Source organism: Somniosus microcephalus, chromosome 28 (assembly GCF_052327205.1).
Source record: "Somniosus microcephalus isolate GS21.2 chromosome 28, FLI_Smic_1.0, whole genome shotgun sequence".
Lineage (NCBI taxonomy): Eukaryota > Metazoa > Chordata > Chondrichthyes > Squaliformes > Somniosidae > Somniosus > Somniosus microcephalus.
The window spans coordinates 35,029,795-35,043,919 of NC_141014.1; the positions used below are offsets into that span (position 1 = coordinate 35,029,795).

Consider the following 14,125-nt stretch of genomic DNA (forward strand, 5'->3'; position numbering starts at 1 on the left):
TCACAGGTGCGATAATCGAACAAAATTTGACACTGAGCCCCACAAGGAGATATTAGGGCAGATGACCAAAAGCTTGGTCAAAGAGCGTTTTAAAGGAAGAGAGGTTTAAGGAGGGAATTCCAGAGCTTTGGGTTTCGTCGGATGAAGGCATGGGCACCAATGGTGGAGCGATTAAAATCGGGGATGCGCCAGAGGCCAGAATTGGACGAGTGCAGCTACCTTGGTGGGTTGTAGGGCTGGAAGAGGTTAGAGATAGGGAAGGGGGGGGGGGGGGGAGACCATGGAGGGATTTGAAAACTAGGATGAGAATTTTAAAATCAAGGCGTTACTCAACCGGGCGCCACCGTGGGTCAGCAAGCACAGGGGCGATGGACGAACAGAACGAGTTAAGCTTCAGGCAGCAGAGTTTTGAATGAGCTTAAATTTATGGAAGGTGGAAAATGAGAGGTCGGCCAGGAGTGCGTTGGAATAATAAAGTCTAGAGGTAACAAAGGCATGGATGAGGGTTTCAGCAGCAGATGAGCTGAGGCAGGGGCAGTCGGGCGATGTTAGCGGTGGTCTTAATGATGGCGCGGATATGTGGTCGGACGCTCATCTCAGGGTCAAATGCGACACCAAGGTTGCAAACAGCCTCAGACAGTTGTCAGAGTGAGGGGTGGAGTCGGTGGCTAGAGAACAAAGTTTGTGACAGGGACCGAAAACAATGGCTTTGGTCTTCCCAATGTTTAGTTGGAGGAAATTTCTGCTCATCCAGTATTGGACGTTGGACAAGCAGTGAGACAATTTAGACACAGTGGAGGGAGGTCGAGAGAGGTGGTGGTGAGGTAGAGCTGAGAGTCATCAGCGTACATTCAGATGATGTCACCAAGGGGCAGCATGCAGATGAGAAATAGGAGGGCCAAGGATAGATCCTTGGGGGACATCAGAGATAACAGTGCGGGAACAGGAAGAGAAGCTATTGCAGGTGATTCTCTGGCTACGACCGGATAGGTAAAAATGGAACTGCGTACAATAGGAATACAAGCCCTTGGTTAGTCCAGTTTTGGTCACCTCACGTGATGAGACGTGGAGAAGATTCAGGAGAGCCATTAAAATGATCCGTTGTTTAAAAGACCTGTTTCACAAGATGCAAAAAGCACTGGGTCTTTTTACTCTAGAATTCTAAAGTGTACACTTCAGGGAGATTAGATTGAGGTATTTAAAATAATGAATGGATTCGACAAGTGTCCAGATGGATAGACCATTTGAATTAGATAGGTCAGGGAGAACCAGGGGACACGAGTACAAGTTACATAAGCATAGAACTGGGTTAGATGTCAGGTTTTTCTTTTTGCAGAGGGTTACTGAACTCTGGAACAAGTTGCTGGCTTGTGCAGAGGTCAGATTTACTGCAAATGTGCAAAAGGGACCCGGACAAGTTCCTGGCCGAGTCAGGTATCACTGTGTACAAACGGTAGGCGAGTTGTTGGTTTATATGCCTCAGGGTCGCTGTGGCCTCCTGAACTAATTTTAAACTGGTGGGCAGGAGGAAAGAGAAGCCAGAACAATTCCCCGTTTCTTCCCGTAATTGGCCTACATTTTTTCTGCCTCTGGCGGTAGCTTGGAGATTCGGAGTGGGTGCGAGTGAAAATGAATGCTTAATTATAACATGACGACTATAGGACATGCTTGATGGACCAGCTGGCCTTTTCCTGCCTGTCATTTTGATATGACATCGTAAGAATATACACAAACTAGCTATCCACAGTTGCAGCGGTCCCACTTGCCGAGGTCATTCACGGCCATAGCACTGTAGCTCAAGTTCATAGGTTTATGGTGTCATAAATTATCTCTTGGTTTTGAAATATTAATAATATGCATGGGCTGTTAGCACAAATTTAATACTAACTGTCCACTGCGAGGAATCTGATTTGAGGAAACAAGGCTTTGGAATCCCAGAAAACTGTACAAGAGCTGGACATCTGTCCCCATTGACTGTCAATTTCCACTTTGAGATATTTTCGTTCATACTTAACATTGCTTGGGACGATTCCCAGCACGACACAGGCGAAGAACTGCAGTGACCGCACGTTAGGATCGGAGGATACAATAAATGTGCCGAGTCTGCACTCGATTCACCCCACGGGAACTCATTTGACCAGAAAGAGCCGTGAAACAGCAAGGAGACCCGACTGACGCTATAGCGTCTTTTGCTCGGTAAGTATTAAAATGACAAGGCATCGATTGTGAAGTGCACAGATGGTAGAAATGCAGGACCACAAAAAGGAAAGACACGGCAAGCACCAGTGACACATGTAAAGGTTTATTGTTTCTAATCAGACTGTTTAAAGGCTGACGTAGACATCTTTCCAACAAAACTGCCCATTTTGCCCTCCCATCCATTACCTTCGAAGACTGCAATGTAGAATTATTACAGCACACGGCAACGGGAGCCCTTCACTCCACCTGGGTCTTATACTCACTAGAAGCAACTGAGTACCTGATGTAATCACAGGTGCACAATGCGGCAAATGTTCACCCAAGCCAACACCTCACTGACGGACACCTGTACATAAGAGTACACAGTTGAATCGGATGGCTTTAAAACTGGGTTTATTGTGTATTAGATCATAAAAAGGAATTAGACATTTACCAACCGAGTTTCACAAGGCTCAAGAGAAGGATTCCAAACCATCTGCTACGATACAGTCACTAAAACTTACCCACCTTAAGAAAAAGCAATGAATACTTCGTGCTGAAAACTTCCTTCACTACAGCTTAAAACCAACAAACAAAATAAAGTTGCGATTGCTGTCAAGAAAACAGGGAAAATGAAAATATTGGTCCAATTGTAAAAGTTCACTTTGAACACAGGCCTTTTCAGTAACCCTCCGTGGGCGGCTCCATTTGATATCCGTTTTCAGCCAACATGAATCCATCTCCAGACTGCATCGACTCCTGATCCATGTACATGTCCTGACTGGTTTCCTCAAGTTGCTCTGGAATTCCATTATCCTGCAGTTTGTCAGCTTCCTTATTCCTGTCTCTATCCCTGTCCCTGTCTCTGTCCCGCTTGTGATCTCTATCACGGTCCCGTTCCCTGTCTCTCCTCCTGTCCCGGTCTCTATCCTTATCCCTCTCTCGGTGGCTTCGCCTACGGTCCCGATCCCGGTCCCGATCTCTGTCCTTATCTCTATCCTTGTCTCGTTCCCGTTCTCTATCCCTATCTCCCCGCTCTCTATTCTTCTCCTCCGCTTCAGGTTTAGGCTCAACTGGTTCAACGGCTACATCGACTGGCTGTGCGTCATTGTGAGGTCCATCACCCGCCTCAGCCTGGTCTACGTCGGTACGTTCTTCCTTCTTATCCTTATCCCTGTCACGGTCACGATCTCGCTTACGGTCGCGACTACGACTGCGCCGCTTGCGATCCCGATCTTTGTCCTTATCTTTCTCTCGGCTTCGCTCGCGGCTGTTACGCGCCTTCCTCTCTTCCTTATCCCGGCTACGCGATCGAGGGCGGGGCCGCCGCTCTCTGGAACGGCTTCTACGCCGCTCGCGCTCCTTGTCCCTTTCCCGGCTACGCTCACTGCATTCACGGCGATCCCGGTCTCGTTCACGATCCCGGTCCCTGGGGGAGAAAATTGAAATTAATCCAGGAGGGGTTCAGAAATAAATCAAACAAAACCATTTAAAAAGATTGCTGTGACATCAGTTCAGACTTTTGCTTTGTCACTGAGCGTTTCTTTGTAGTGGGACAGCTCAGTGAGGTGCAATCATTTACTGAGCTAGTGAATAGCACCGCAATAGGGTTCAAACTACTTAATGCATTTACTGATAATCGGAAGCTAAAAACAGAAATTGGCAACATAAAATGCACAGGACTCGAGTCATTACCTGAATTACACTTCAGCACATCAAAAATCAACTTCTAAATAATTACAGAATACAGGGAAACTTAAAATAAAGCTGGAGCTTTAAGGCAGTTATTTAATTCTTGGGCTGCTTTCAAACAGCTGGCGTTTGAATCACAGGCTACCGATATAGCACGAAGCGTACCAAAATGTCACTAAATCTCACACAAGAGGCTGGTCACATTTACAACTGGATCTCAGGTTCACTGAACACGGTGGACACCCACTGGAGGTCAGCACGTTAACAAAAGTTAAAGCAGTTTGCATGTCAGTTACTGCACCGCTACGCTTCTCACCTTTCGTCATATCGTGGCGCATCATCACGACCCGAATGTTTGATATTAACATCTGCACCACCTCTGCGAGTGCCCCCAAGCCCGCCACCTGCAAAAAGAAGAAAACAAACTCTGTGTTTGCACGTCAATGGCGCAGGATCCAGTGCAGTCAGAGTTGGGATGTCACTGCTCCTTCACCTCTCACCCATTCCCAGCAGTACAACCAAATCGCAGCACTCGACACAGACAGTGCAAAGGGAAGGGTCAGGCTCCACACCGTAAACCGAAAAAGTGCATTGCAGTTCCCTCACACTCACTTTATTAACAGAAGAGAGGGGGGGAGGGCTGGTGGAAATTTGGAATAAACCTTTGGAATAGCATTATCTTCAGAAAGACTGGGGCGTGGGGGACATACTGCATCCACAATGGGTCTACATGCAGGACACTGTGTCCGCGAGTGGTAAAATAAGAGCACGTTCGTTATGCTACGCTGTCTACTCGATGGCCGAGCTCTAGAGATTCAGTTGGAACGGGGGAAAACTAACCATCCAGTGGCAACAGCACTTTACTACTGACCCATGAGCAGCTCTTGCATTAGTTACTGAACACAAGTCTTCTTCGCAGCATAAACTATAATTTACCAATAAATTCATTCACTGTACTCAGTGAATGTGAGAGAAAGGGGTAAAGAGCCTGCTTATGCAAGACCACGCAGCAAGAATACCTACGCCGTCAAGTCCACTGTTCAGACTGGATAACTACAGAGGTTCAGTGCTCAGTTAAGTGTACAAATCAGGCAGAAAGAACATGCCTAATCACATCTGAAATGTTTGAGCACTTAAAAAAAAAAAAAAAATTAAGTTTACTGTACGCAAAGTGCAGTGACAAGAGACTTCTCACTGCACAAAATGGCAGTGCCGTTTGCCTACAAAGCAATAAACAGCACTGAGATGATAAACCACAACTACTTTTTGGTAGTATTAGCGGAGGGAAGTTTATTGCCCAGGACACCAGAAGCAGCTCTAACATTCCCATGCCTGCTTCCACAACTCAGCGAGGATGCAAATCTTCCGTACTATGCAGAGATCGCCACATAATGCAGCTCCTGGCTATGCGAGGCTGCACCCATGGCTCTCAAATGGTATGCTGGCCTTCATAGAGAGAGGATTCGAGTACAGGAACAAGGATGTCTTGCTGCAGTTGTACAGGGCCTTGGTGAGACCACACTGAGTATTGTGTGCAGTTTTGGTCGCCTTATCTGAGGAAGGATGTTCTTGCCATGGAGGGAGTGCAGCGAAGATTCACCAGACTGATACCTGGGATGGCAAGAATGACGTATGAAGAGAGATTGGGTCGATTGGGCTTATATTCGCTAGAGTTTAGAAGAATGAGGGGATCTCATTGAAACTTATAAAATTCTAACAGGACTAGACAAACTAGATGCAGGAAGGCTGTATCCGATGGCCGGGGAGTCCAGAACCAGGGGTCACAGTCTAAGGATAAGGGGTAAGCCATTTAGGACAGAGATGAGGAGGAATTTCTTCACCCAGAGAGTGGTGAACCTGTGGAGTTTACCATAGAAGACAGTTGAGGCCAATTCATTAAATATATTCAAGAAGGAGTTAGATATATTTCTTAAAGGCTAAGGGGATCAAGGGATATGGGGAGAAAGCAGGGACAGGGTACTGAATTTGGATGATCATCCATGATCGCATTGAATGGCGGAGCAGGCTCGAGGGGCCGAATGGCCTACTCCTGCTCCTATCTTCTATGTTTCTCTCGTACTTGTTAGTGGCTGCCCACAGCTGCCTAAACTAAGTAAGCACTGTCTTTTGACAATATTATAGATGTTCCCCAGCAGTCCAGATAGATCTGTGCCTGAACAGATATCTGCACCGCTCTTCAATTTCACTGTTCCGAACACCCCAAGACGTGAATGTCATGGGCGGGGGTGGTGGTGGGTGGGTGGTCAGCAGAAAAAGTTTGGGAACCAGACAATGTTCCCTGTAAGCTGCTCCAGGGATCCCGCGCAGCCGGCTTTTCAATGCAAAACCCACGCATGAGCAGTATTTCAAATGGCCCACGCAGCACCTGGCAAAAAAACTACAGGGCACAGTGGAACCAGACTAATCAGGCGTCCTTTACGATCTTACCGAGCCTCCTTGGGCGCCATCCTTTGACAGTGCGGCCTCTCTCCACATCAACCAGAACTCTCCTCCCGTCAATCTTCTTGCCATCTGCGTGTTTGTATGCAGCTGCAACAGAGCGTGCCCAGAACAGCAACTAAAAGTCAGTGGGATTTAACATGGCAAAGCCCCACCCAGCCCCTCCCCTTTTTTTAAAAAAAAGGAAAAATATACAATATTAACTTTACATGCAGAAACAAAACCTTTAGGGAAAAAAAAGTTCTGTGCCCCCCCCCTTCCACATTTGGAAGCAGGCTGTTAAATGAAATGCAAGAACCAGGGCTGGCTCCTCATTTTCCCAATACAACACTGCATTCTGGAAAACTGCCTTTTGGCTCTGCTTACTTAGGACAATCAGCTTCTAGTCTTCACATTTAAGAGCTTTTAAATTGTGTCACTTTTGCAAGAGTTGGTTTCATTGGTAAAGGGAAGAGCCAACCCCAGCTAGTGTACAACACTGAACCACTGAGATCTAATCCTGGAAAGAGGAAAAAAAACATCTATTAGAACAATTGTTAATTGAATCCATTACTCAAGCACTCATCACACTCGCTCAGCTTACTCAACCAAGTTCTGCTAGATTAAGGGGGAATTTAGGCCCCAAAAAACACCAGGAAAAAAATTGTTGCTGGTTGTTTTGCAACAGAAAATGGAAACCAAGCCAATTCTGTAAAGAAACTGAAAACAGGGCGCCTAGTTTGAATGGTTGAAAACCCTCGTACAGCACCCGACTGTAGTGTCGGGGCACCCAACTCATTAGCAGCAAAACACAGTGCTTTTAATTCAGGACTGACTGAAGGGTGAGCATAAAACAGAACACGTCTACCCCAAATTGACAGTCTAAGCTGCAGACCAGGCCGAGATTTAAATCGGGGGGGGGGGGGGGGGGGGTTTAGTCCCCGCAACATATTCAGCAACTCTGGTCAATGATGCTAAACTATCACCCAATGTAGGGATGCAAGTACAGCACAGGTGCACTTTTGGTTTCTAGCAGGAGCTGACCACAGCGGCAAGCAAATTGATAGAATGGGAAAGGGAGTCAATCTGAAAAATGTCTCCTCTTTCCAAAAGGGCTAGCAGTTTTCTTTTAATGGGGTGGGGTGGGGAAGAGAGGCCACGTTGGGGCACGCTTTTCAGTCACCCTGTTGGAATTGAAGGCCGTTAAATGCTATTTACTTCCCCAACTCAAATAGCCCTCGCCTAGAGCCATTATAATTGACTCAATCCCAGACACTTGACAAGAAAAAAAACCCCCACCATGCAACATCTTCAAACCAGCCTCTCCCACTTGTTTTAGGTTGAAGAACAAATGACAAGCTCTCCCACTCTTGAGCTTGGCAAGTTTTGCTTTCAAACTAACCGGTCCCCTATACTCAAGGGCTATGTTACCATTTAATTACCGAATTCTTTTCAAAAACTAAGATCCTTCTGAAAAAGGATACTTAATCTTTGCCCGCCGCAGAGTTAGCGCAAATTCAGGATAGAGGGAAAAATCACCAATTTTGTATTTTTTGTGGCCTAGTTCAACATTTTCATTCATTGCATCACTCACAGCTAGAGAAACAATGGGACTATGCTTTCAGTCACACTAAAACAGGGCCATTTTGACCAGGGTTGCAAGATCCTGTGTTAAATTGGTTTTTTTTAATTTGTTTTCCATCCGCTATACACCACCAGGGAGAAAGAAAAATGGATTAAAAACAGGAACTGGAGGAGGAGGGACGAAGAGGAAAAATAAAATAAGTCGATATAAGCACTACACAGCACCACTAACAAAAGAAAAGAGATGTTACCTGTAAGTTTACTTACAAAAACTGCACTTTAGCCCCCTGCACTCATGAAAATCGGGACGCGCTATCTTGCCAACAGATGGTACAATGTTCAGTGTTTCGACTTCCACTGTTTGTAACTTTCTGCTGCTGAGGATTTACCCTTTACTTACTGCACCTTACCTGCTTTCAGCAGCGATTTGGTTTTTTTTTTTTTAAAGAATTTTCTACATCGGGCTTTTGATTACTTTAACAAGCATATTCAAAAGATAATATATTTACTTATTTTAAAAAACAGTATCAGAGAAAAATGTCTGACTTGTGGCTTTTCCTCCTTTCAGATTTACTCTGCTGTTGCTACAATTCGAATGCCCAAAGAACACCAGCTTCTACAGAACTGAATCCACACACAGGACAAATTAAATGGAGCTTTGGCTTTCTCTTACCATAGAATGCTAGTAAACAGCTTTTAAAACCACTTTTCAATGCTCCTAGTTTCATTTTTTTCCTATCATACTTTTCCTAAAGTGTCTCGCTCTCTCATTACTTGAAACAAAACATTGCTGTTTGGATTAAAAAAAAGACATGGCTCAAGGTATCAGGCGGCACCATTCAAACAGGCCAAGTGCAATCCAGAACAGACGCATCATCCTTTGTGCAGCAACATTTTAGAACAGCACTCTCAAATGTAACCAAACCTACCAATCAGCCAGGAGACTTCAAATATAAAAATACAAAGAGCCAAATTTCAGTTCTTACCATCACCTGTTGGATTTTCAAAGTTTTAGATTATCACCGCGTTCACACGATACATAAACAGGAAGAACTCAGAACGCCCAGAAATACTACTGCTGCATACTATTTGAGGGCCCCACTTACAAGGAAACTGTATATGCAACTTTGTTTAATTTTCAACTTACGATAAGATTAGAGCAGACACATGGCGGGTAAACTGTGACTAATTTCAACATGAGTAATGATACACACCTACAGGACTCATTACCCTGTAACTTTATATCAGGACACAAGATCACACAATCCCTTATAGGCAACTAGATTTCCCGAGGCACTAAAAAAAAATCATAGGAAGCGCAAAGCGAAAGAAATTAAGACATTTTTCCATTATATCGATTGGGGTCCTAGGAGATTACTCAAATGGCGACTCCTCCATGAGCTACTTTTCCATTTATCCCAGTTGGTGCCACCACTCAATCAAAGCTGGTTAGTTTTCTCAATGTGCATGTCTTTACCAAGAGAAACATACTACAGGAAACTTTGTGCTATCCGGCACCGACGGGACCGAGCTGTTGCCGTCCCATCAAAACTGCCGGACAAACCAGCGCTAATGTTGAAACATATGGAGATTTTGAGCTCCGTATCTGGCAACAAACCCTGTTGCTTAGCAACAGCTTCTAAACAGTCGGCCGTACCTTGCAAGCATCTCTGTAGCTTAGCAACAGCGAGACCTTGCAGAGCTTGACTGGTGAAAAAAAAAGCAACGAAAAGAAAAAAAAACTAACGAAACGGCTCCTGATTTTTGCCGGTGGCTCGAGCATTCCGGACAGTTAACCTCCGGATAAACCAAAGTTTCCTGTACTGTACTTGGAGCTATTTGATCTGCTTGTGGGATTGAATACATTTTACATCTATGTGATTTCCCAAAGTGTGTCCTTTCATTTTTAGGAACACCACAAGCGGTGTGTTTTAAATGTTGTTATTTGATTGAAGCACAGTGCGTCAGCACACTTGCACAGATGCAGAGGACTGGCTCCATACCTTTAGTGAGTCACCTAATCTAACAGTGCAAGACCTACAAAAATCCAGACTGCAATGCAGTCAAAACTCTGGAGATTGCTCCGTTTGTGCCAAATCTCCTGCAAGAGAACTGCATGCCTGCCAGCAACAGTACTGTCATGGTGTAAGTGCTCGGGTAGGTGGAAACCTAGCCAGACTAACTGCACTAACACGTGGATAAATGCACCACAATTTCAGGTGATCTAGCCCGATGAGAGGGAAAGGCGCATTGCAAGGAAAAGCTGGAACCATTAGCACAAAACGTGCTGCCAAAAGAAATCGGAGTTTGGATAGTAACATTTCTTTAAAGAGGGGGTCTCACTATCAGGACCCCTTCTACAGCCAGAACGTAGCATGGAGCATCCTCCTTTCTTTCTCCCTCCCTCACGTTTTCTTTTCCAAATGAAGAGACAATCAGTTTCACTGACAAACTGAAGATGGCCTCAACTCATCTGGAGACAGGATCCGGGCAATTTCAGGGAGCCAGATTAACATCTGCAGGCAGACGGCAGCCAGAAGTTGTGCTGCACTTCCAAGGTATGCGCTAATTCACCTCCCTCGTACAGTCAGCCGTAAAATTTACTTCCAGTTGTCCCTTCCACGAGGTCAGTCAGTGCACAATGAAACAAAAAAAATAAGTTTCCCCAAATGTTGCATTTTCTCCCAAAACAAGGAGCAAAGATGGTGAGAATCCCTCTTTAATACCAAGTGTTCTTTGAACATTCGATTTATTATGAAAAATTCAACACAAGCCAGACAATCCCTTGTGTATTTTTTTTTTTTTTTTAAATAAAAAAAAGCTTTTACCATGTTTTACCAATGTAATTAAAATATCCTGCTTTACCAATCCAGCACTGCTTCTGCGGTCTCGCAAGCTTCCATTTGCTTGGAGTATCAAAGGTCTCCACGATGTAGACTGGGAATCCCTTCACACCAGCTTACCTGAGCACCTGGCTCAATTTACCTGATGAGCGTGAAGCTTTTTTTTGGAGCAACTTTTGTTTTTAAAAAAGGCTCTTTTGCATTTAAACAATTTTTGGAAATGTTTTTAAGTATGTATGAACGAGCACCGAGCTGCAGAATCCCCTTTTTGAAAGCCTACAATGTTCTAGGAGCTTTTTAAAAATGTGAATGCAAGACATCAGGGTGAAAGGATGAAAACAAGTACAGGGTTAAAAAAAAAGTGTTTAAAAAAAAAAGTCTATTACATTGCCGATAGCCATGTTATGCTCTACAGTGTGAACAATGGCACATTTTATCTGCTAGCTTCCCAGAAATGTGGTCCATAGTGGATTCCTCAAATGTTGTATTTAGCGGTGAATTGAATGTCCAGAAGAGGAAGGAGGGGAGAGACAGAAAGCACTCAAAAGCAAGCATTTTACAACCTAATAGAAATCAAGAGTGCAGGATTCGATCACATGCTGTACTGGGAACATCACTCTCAGAGGCAGCGATGTTCAAAGGAAGCAATGTTTTAAACATATAGATTAAAAAAAATATATATAGGCCAGCCAAAGATGTTGCAGCTCCCGAGATTTGGTATGAAACTGGCTGGTATTTGTTACCGATGTGGTGCCACTTTACAGACCACTTGTAACTAAGCCAGCAGTGTTTAAATTTCACATGGATTTTTCTCAGCACTATGTATCTGTTGTGTGAGGAGTGGATAGAATTGTTTTGATGTCCATATATTTGATGAGGAGTTTATCTTATTTAACAATTCTGATAATCATGAATTCAAAAATGTTAATGAACATGATTATAGCTTCCAAATTGTGTTATGATGCATAGATTATAAAATCTGTGAAAATGTAAAGATGCTTTAGTGACTTTAGCCAATATATAAAAGTTTGTAAATAAAAGGGTGTGTGATTTTAGCCTTAAGGGAGTAAACCTGGAAGTGTCATTACTATAGTTAACAAACTAGCTTCCATATTTCAGCTCTAAATGATGTTTCACTATCCTAAACTCCTAATATTTTTGTACCTCTGCACCGGTTATGTACATTCCCTCTTCTGCAGTGTTTCATCTACAAGTTCATCTAGCCCCAAACTACCCCTCTGCCCCTTCTAACAAGTTGCTGAAAGCCCCTTTAAGTTCCTAAGGAAAGTGTAAAGTTTACTTAAGCTGAAGGTTCCAGATGTGGGTAGGCCAGTTCCTGGACAGGTGGTGTTAAATGAAACTCAAATCTAGTATTAATCCTTACCATACCACTCATGAGGCATGTGTCAGGGAAATGCTCAGGAAGAGGGGTAGGGGCAGGGGCTAACAAGTTGATTCATCCCTTCCTAGACCTGGCCTTGCTTGTGACTTGAGCCTGTTCTCAGCCCAAACACCAAACTGAATAGAGGAAAACATTACATGTCCTTTTTTTTTTTTAAATAAAAGAGGGAAAGGCACTAGTGCAGATAGAATGTTACAGCACAGATACCAGCCATCAGACCCATCAAATCTGCACTAGTGTTTTGTCCTACAAACCAACTAGGTTAATCACACTCTCCTACTTAGAATCATAGAATGATAAAGCACAACAGGCCGCCATTCGGCCCATCATGCCTGCATTTGATAAGACTGTGTTCGACAGGTTGAAACAAGAGACAAAAAGTGAGAGATAAGGAAAAATAGTGTTGAAAATTTACTTTTGTATTTAAAACTGCATTTAAATGTTTTCAACTTATCGTGGCCATTACAGAAATGGCCACTTCAGTCAGAAGTGTCAGTGTGGGAGCTGAAACCTTAAAAAGGCCAACATGGGCAGACAACCCAGGACCAGCCAACAGGGCAAGGGGACGGGGTAATCATGCTTGCTCATAACCTCGCAGCACTGCAGCATTCCTTCCCTAGGTCGTGCTCATACACACGATTCTGATCTGCTTTTCCTTTAGTTAGTTAACCTTACACAATGTGTCCGAGGAGTGAAATTAAGGACTCACGAGGGGCAAGCGTCTCAAGTACCTGCTCTTTTATTTTATGATACTAGTTATGAATGCTACAGAAATGTAACCCTAAACCCAATTTAGTGCTGTTCTGCTATGTTATTCGACAAATACTTCCTTTGTGGTTAGAATAGATTTGACATAGCCCTACAAGATTTTACTGCAACTAGTCCGGAGTACTGAGGGTTTACAGTGATATCTGGAGCATGCACGGAAGGCACCAGGTTAGGAATTAATGGTGTAGTTGGAAATCAAAGTGAGTCAACTTTTTTTTTTTTTTTTTTAATTAAAAAGGTGTTAAAATGTATTTAAGGAGCCAGTGAGTCACATTTGTCAATCAGTAAAAAGAACCACTTCTGGTTAGACAGTTTGCTGCAGTTCAAACTAATAGATTGCTCCATTAAACAAGCTGCAAAGTTATTGCTAGGCTTACTGTTTTGATATTGTTCCACCCGCATTGCAAAACCTCTAGACTTTCAGTTCAGGAAGTTAGAGGGGCTCATTAAATCCTATAACCCTCCGCATTTTAAAATCAGGTGGATGGCTACACAATTCCTTTTCGCAAGTTTGATTCCCCCCTCACCACTTCTCTCCTCCCCAGCAGTCAACAGCTGTGCTTAAATCTCACTTCTTAGCAACAAAACTAGTAGGGAAAGCAGCACATTGGGGAGGTTAAGTAAGCACACAGTAGTAAGCATGTGCGCGCATGGGTGAGTGCTTGCATTTAGCCTTTAAGTGGGGTTTCTAACTGCAAGGTATGAATGCAAGAAATTAAAAAGAAACCTAGGTGAAAGACTTCAACTTTTGACCTTCATCAACCCTACTTTTCTTAATCTAGCCCCATGTCAACAACTATCCCCCATATGCACACCGCAAATGCCTTCCAGAGAAAAGTAAAGCAGAGGCAAGATGTCTATATGAAGCAGATAACATTTCTAAAACAGAAGCTACTTTCCTTTAGCAATTCTAGGGGTGCAGAAGTACAGTGACCTAATCATGACTGCCTCCAGGGTCTGCATATTTTGCTTTGCTCACTCGTAAGCAACCATAATTTTGCATAAACCTCACACAAAAAGACATCCTAAAGTACTCACAGCAAATTATAATCCAAGCCCAAAGGCCAAACCTGACTTCAAATTCCTCATGCTTTTAAGTGTAAATGGGGTCTCTTATCCTCATGGCATGAGCTACATGTGATAATACAAACACTCAATTTTATCCACATTTAAATAACCATGATGCGCTCTTGAGCTTCCCATGTCCAACACTGGAAAT

At 43.7% G+C, this 14,125-nt stretch overlaps 1 protein-coding gene across 1 annotated transcript in view; it reads right to left on the bottom strand.

Annotated features, from left to right (window-relative positions):
* Window positions 1-2,286: 2,286 nt before the first annotated feature.
* snrnp70 (small nuclear ribonucleoprotein 70 (U1)) overlaps window positions 2,287-14,125 on the bottom strand; it is a 28,221-nt gene continuing 16,382 nt past the window's right edge. The window contains exons 7-9 of the mRNA XM_085969780.1: window positions 6,319-6,420; window positions 4,187-4,274; window positions 2,287-3,607 (exon numbers count right to left, since the gene is read on the bottom strand). Coding sequence (XP_085825906.1) covers window positions 2,860-3,607; window positions 4,187-4,274; window positions 6,319-6,420 — 938 coding nt within the window. The 3' untranslated portion in view covers window positions 2,287-2,859. The remainder of the gene's footprint in view (window positions 3,608-4,186; window positions 4,275-6,318; window positions 6,421-14,125) is intronic.